This window comes from Gymnoscopelus braueri, assembly GCF_963280865.1.
Source record: "Gymnoscopelus braueri genome assembly, chromosome: 22".
Lineage (NCBI taxonomy): Eukaryota > Metazoa > Chordata > Actinopteri > Myctophiformes > Myctophidae > Gymnoscopelus > Gymnoscopelus braueri.
In genome coordinates this window covers 14191326-14196088 of record NC_137624.1, presented here as the reverse complement: position 1 = coordinate 14196088, position 4763 = coordinate 14191326, and the positions used below count along the sequence as shown (strand labels likewise).

General features: G+C 43.3%; 1 protein-coding gene across 1 annotated transcript; it reads right to left on the bottom strand.

The window, feature by feature from the left end:
- Positions 1-1696: 1696 nt before the first annotated feature.
- Positions 1697-3190, bottom strand: LOC308078858 (signal recognition particle subunit SRP54-like; the record flags this gene model as incomplete). The annotated part of the gene is made up of 1 exon (XM_080420202.1): positions 1697-3190. One exon carries the CDS (start codon positions 3188-3190, stop codon positions 1697-1699), a length of 1494 nt encoding a protein of 497 aa, XP_080276328.1.
- Between the last annotated feature and the right edge of the window lie 1573 nt (positions 3191-4763).

Genomic DNA, 4763 nt, shown 5'->3' with positions numbered 1-4763 from the left:
AAACAAAGACAGAGCTTTAGTATCAAAATAACTAGACCATTGCATGTTGTTGTTTTGTTTTGTTTTTCGTTTTTTTGATGATTTTCTGCATGCTTTTGCCATTGTTTACATTGCATCTGCATCTTCCAACCTGTAGATTATTAGCACGCCCACTGCAGTTCACTGTTTAGGGCAAGAAAATTCCGAACCAAATCTTAGGGTACGGAACCAATTTATTTTTTGTCGAAACGCTCCCAACCAGTTCTGAATAGGTGTGAGAACCAGAATGGAACCTGTCCCATGCTGGTGGAAAAGGGGTATGTTTAAGTCAAGAGAGTATACATCAACTTTAATTACATTTAGTGTCAATGAGGGTCGGACTGGGCTTAAACCATGCCTGAGAACTGGACGTAATTATGTCAAAGATATGTCATAGGCGACTGACCTCACAGACTTGATCCAGATGGGAGCCATTCCGTTAATAGACCTGGTCTTGTTTTGATTGATTGATTGATTGATTGAGAAATGCATATTCATGAACACATTGTACATTATGCATTATATCTGTCAAATGATAAAACAAACAAGCTTGAGAGCCTATTTCCATTTTGGTCCTTTGAGAGCAAATGTGTGTGTAAGCTGAGTGCAAAATGTTGGGGGATGCTACAGTATTAACGCTATTAACTTTATACTTCACAGCGGCATAAACAGAACCGGCATAAACAGAACTACTTGTGTAATCTTGTTAATATCTCTTATGAATGCATAGTTTAAGTGACAAGATATGAACATAAAGATGAAACGACCGTCATTGTCTCAATACTGGAATATTACAAACTGCTAATAGTTTGGTGAACTTTACCTTGACCACACATTGTCTCTCCACAAACATAATAGCAGTGGTTGGTGCAAAATGCATTCTGGGAAGTAAGCTGTCCTGTAGGATACATCAAAAACATCAGTCGCCCTGCTGTGACATAATTGGTCTTCAAATGAAACCTTTAAATGATGCAGCCACTGATTTTATTTCTTTAATCTACAAGATTGCAAACTGAACAAAAAAAAGTGTTTTCACGCTAAATCAAAACAAGCATCAGCAAATGTAAGGAATGACATAACACGCCATAAACAGGAGGGGAAAGCGATAGGTGTCTAGAGGGCCTGTCTGGTCTTCAACATAAGGGAGATAGGGCCCAGAGGCTTGGTTTGTCCACTACAATGTCCCAGACCAACAATGCCACAGCATTCCACTTCTTCACGTCAAAACGTTTTTCTTTTTTTTTTGGCAGGGCGTCCGGGTGCCGCAGTGGTAAAGTTCCTGAGCACTACTGTAGAGAATAGGGTTTGAATCCTCCACGGCGCCTCTGCCATGGGCGCTACAACAAACAAAATTGCCCATGTTCACGGGTGGGAAGCCATCTAGGCCTCCCTGTTTCTGTCAAGGATGGGGAAATGCAGAGGAAGAATGTCAGGTATGAGCAAATGTACGGAACTTTACGCACAACATACCAATTAGTTACTTATATTACTGAGTTCATCATCTTAATTATCAATGAGTTTTACTTTACTGGTTTAATTGGTTTTACTGGTTCCCCTCTTTTCAAAACAGAATCTCGGGTTCTCCTTTCTTTGAAAAGTGCAAGTTCACAAAACAGACTGAGATGAGACCAAATTAGGATTATTTTTTCCCCTTCGCGTGTCTGCTGGGCGTGCATGCTCACATGTTGAAGCCCATTAGGCCTTTTGTGTTCCCAGCAGCTCTCATCATGGACTGGATACGACCACCCATGTTAGCCATGCCCATGTTATTCAGGATTTTGGGGTCAATCATCTTGGCCATCTGGTTGGCCATCTTAGTCATGTCTCCACCTTTAAAAAGCCCTTTGTGGCATCCCATCTTTTTTGCCATCAGGGAGAACTTGGTGTACTGCGCGAGCATCTCCTGAACGTCACTGGCCGAGACCCCTGCCCCCCGAGCAACCCTCTGGATCCTGGTGGGCTGTTTGCTGAGGAGCTTAGCACCATCCTTGTCATCTAACTCTTGGTCGTTCATACTGTCCATGATGGTCATGAATTTCTTGAATTTTGTCGTCATCTCATGTTCAGTTCCTTTGCTCACGGAGTCACTGCCAAAACCTGGAATCGGAATCGGAATCATTCGCATAATCTGTCCAAACGGTCCCATCTTCATGATGTTTTGAAGCAGTTCGTACATGTCTCGGATGGTGAACTGACCATGCATCAGTTTGTTCATGAGTTCTTCGTTGTTGTCGTCCAGTTTCAACTCGTTAAACCTGTCAAACAGTCCTTCAATGTCTCCCATTCCTAGCAGTTTACTGATGAAGGATTGTGTTTTAAAAGGCTCAAAATCGTCTATGTGTTCTCCTGTTCCAATAAAGACGATTGGACTCTTAGTGGCAGCAACAGCACTGAGGGCCCCTCCTCCTTTAGCGTGTCCGTCCAGTTTAGTAACGATGACTGAGGCCACATCTACTTTATCTTTAAAAGCTTTAGCCTGAGACTCACATGCCTGGCCAATAGACGCATCCATCACATATACTATATTGTCTGGTTGCACAGTGTTTGAAACTTGCAGCATCTCTTCAAACAGAGATTCTTCTTGTTTGTGTCGTCCACTCGTGTCAACAATGATGATCTCAAAGTTCTCCGATTTAAACCTCTCCACACCCTCTGCTGCAATGACGACTGGATCCATCTCTGTGTAACTTCCATAGAAAGGAATTCTGGCTTTTGTAGCATTCTGTTTCAACTGATCAAAGGCACCAGCTCTGTAGGTGTCGGCACAGATCAAACAAGTCTTCCAGCCTTTTCTTTGGTAGAAGTACGCCATCTTAGAACAGGTGGTCGTTTTCCCACTGCCCTGCAGACCGACCATCATGATGACGTTGCTCTTCCCTTTGGTTGGATTCCAAGCGTTCACGCCTGGATCGACCAGCTTAACCAATTCTTTGAACACGGCACATTGGATCATCCTTCTCTTGTTCAGACCAGAAGCCATCTCTTCCAGGACAATGGCAGACTTGACATTCTCTCGTAGCTGTTTGACGAGTTTGATGTTGACGTCAGCCTCTAGCAGGGCTGCACAAACCTCTTTCAACATGGAGTTTAACACATCCTCGTTGATGATAGTGGCATTACTGAGAGACCTCAGTGCCGAGGTGATCTTCCTCCCCAGGTCGGCTAGCACCATGGTGATCGTAGGATGTCTCTCTTCTCTCTAAATAAAACCACAGAACGATGCTGGGTTCAAAGAGACTACACTTTGTTCTGACGTGGTATGGTGGTCACTCTCAACTTATAATAGTCTACTGTGAAGGAATGTGACGTCACTGGCTTATAGTATGATGATGATGATGATATGCTGTAACTACTGGCCTGATGTCGTTGGGAACGTATGCCCCTCCGGTTATGCAATACCCGTTGTCAGAATACTTAGTTCAGTACCCATTATGATTGCATTGGAGGTGTTTATATCAGTATTATGATGTCATATTGATGACATCAGATATCTCCATATATGGGCGTAAAAGTGACACAGACATATATGGGCATAATTTGCTAGGCAGTTCTGTTGTACCTTGGATTGTTACATTATGTTACATTATGGCTAATAATAAAATCCTCTATACAGAACAGAAATCGGATTTTGACCTCCAGGCACTCACTGTTGAGCTGAAATGAATTCATATGTTGAATTATTAGGGAAGTGTACAACTGGTAAAATACATGTTATCTTTCCCCTTCGCACTCTTGAATCTGATTTCTTAGTTTCATTTCATTTTTCTCCCTTCATTCTAAAATTCTTTTCATTCCTTAGTCCTCCTGCGACAGCATCAACATTCTATAAATCATAAATACCATTTATTTCCATTCAGAGTCAAGCCTCAATGTGCTCTGCACAGATAAAAAGCCATTCCCCTCCATGTAATAGCCACCGCTTCTGCAGGAGGTCTGACCTGGATTGAGAATAAGCCGCCAGTAAATAGCCTTATCCATTCTGCCACTGATCTGAGTCCTGCCATGAGAAAACCCCTTAGATGTCAAGTGGCTGGCTGGTAAACACACACACACACACACACTCACGCAAGGCACGCATACTGTATATCCATGGTGTCTGTCTGTCTCACTCTCACACGCATGCATACACACAGTTATTCCAACAGCACACACTTAGAACGTGGCATGGTCTTTGTGCAGTACTGATAACTCAGCATACACACATGACTGGTGTTTGTTTCTCTATCTTCCCCTCTCTTCTTGTCTTGTCAAATTATCTCTATCTATTTTTCTAACCATCCATCTAGTTATCCATCTGTGTGTGTGTGTGTGTGTGTGTGTGTGTGTGTGTGTGTGTGTGTGTGTGTGTGTGTGTGTGTGTGTGTGTGTGTGTGTGTGTGTGTGTGTGTGTGTGTGTGTGTGTGTGTGTGTGTGTGTGTGTGTGTGTGTGTGTGTGTGTGTGTGTGTGTGCGCGCGCGCGCGCGCACGCACGCACGTGAGTGTAAGTGCATGTGTATCTTATTGTGTATCTGTCTGTTTGCACGCGCCCCCCCCCCCCCGCGCGTGTGTTTATCTTATTATCTATCTATCTGATCTATCTACCTGTCTGTTTCACACACACACATGTATTTGTCACTCGGCCAGATGTTTTTCCAAGGTCCTCTTACTCTAGGCATTCAATCAATGGAGCTGAAATGTCCCCAGTGAGTAGTCGCTTTGGTGTAATAGCTCTCTGTGTGTGTGTGTGTGTGTGTGTGTGTGTGTGT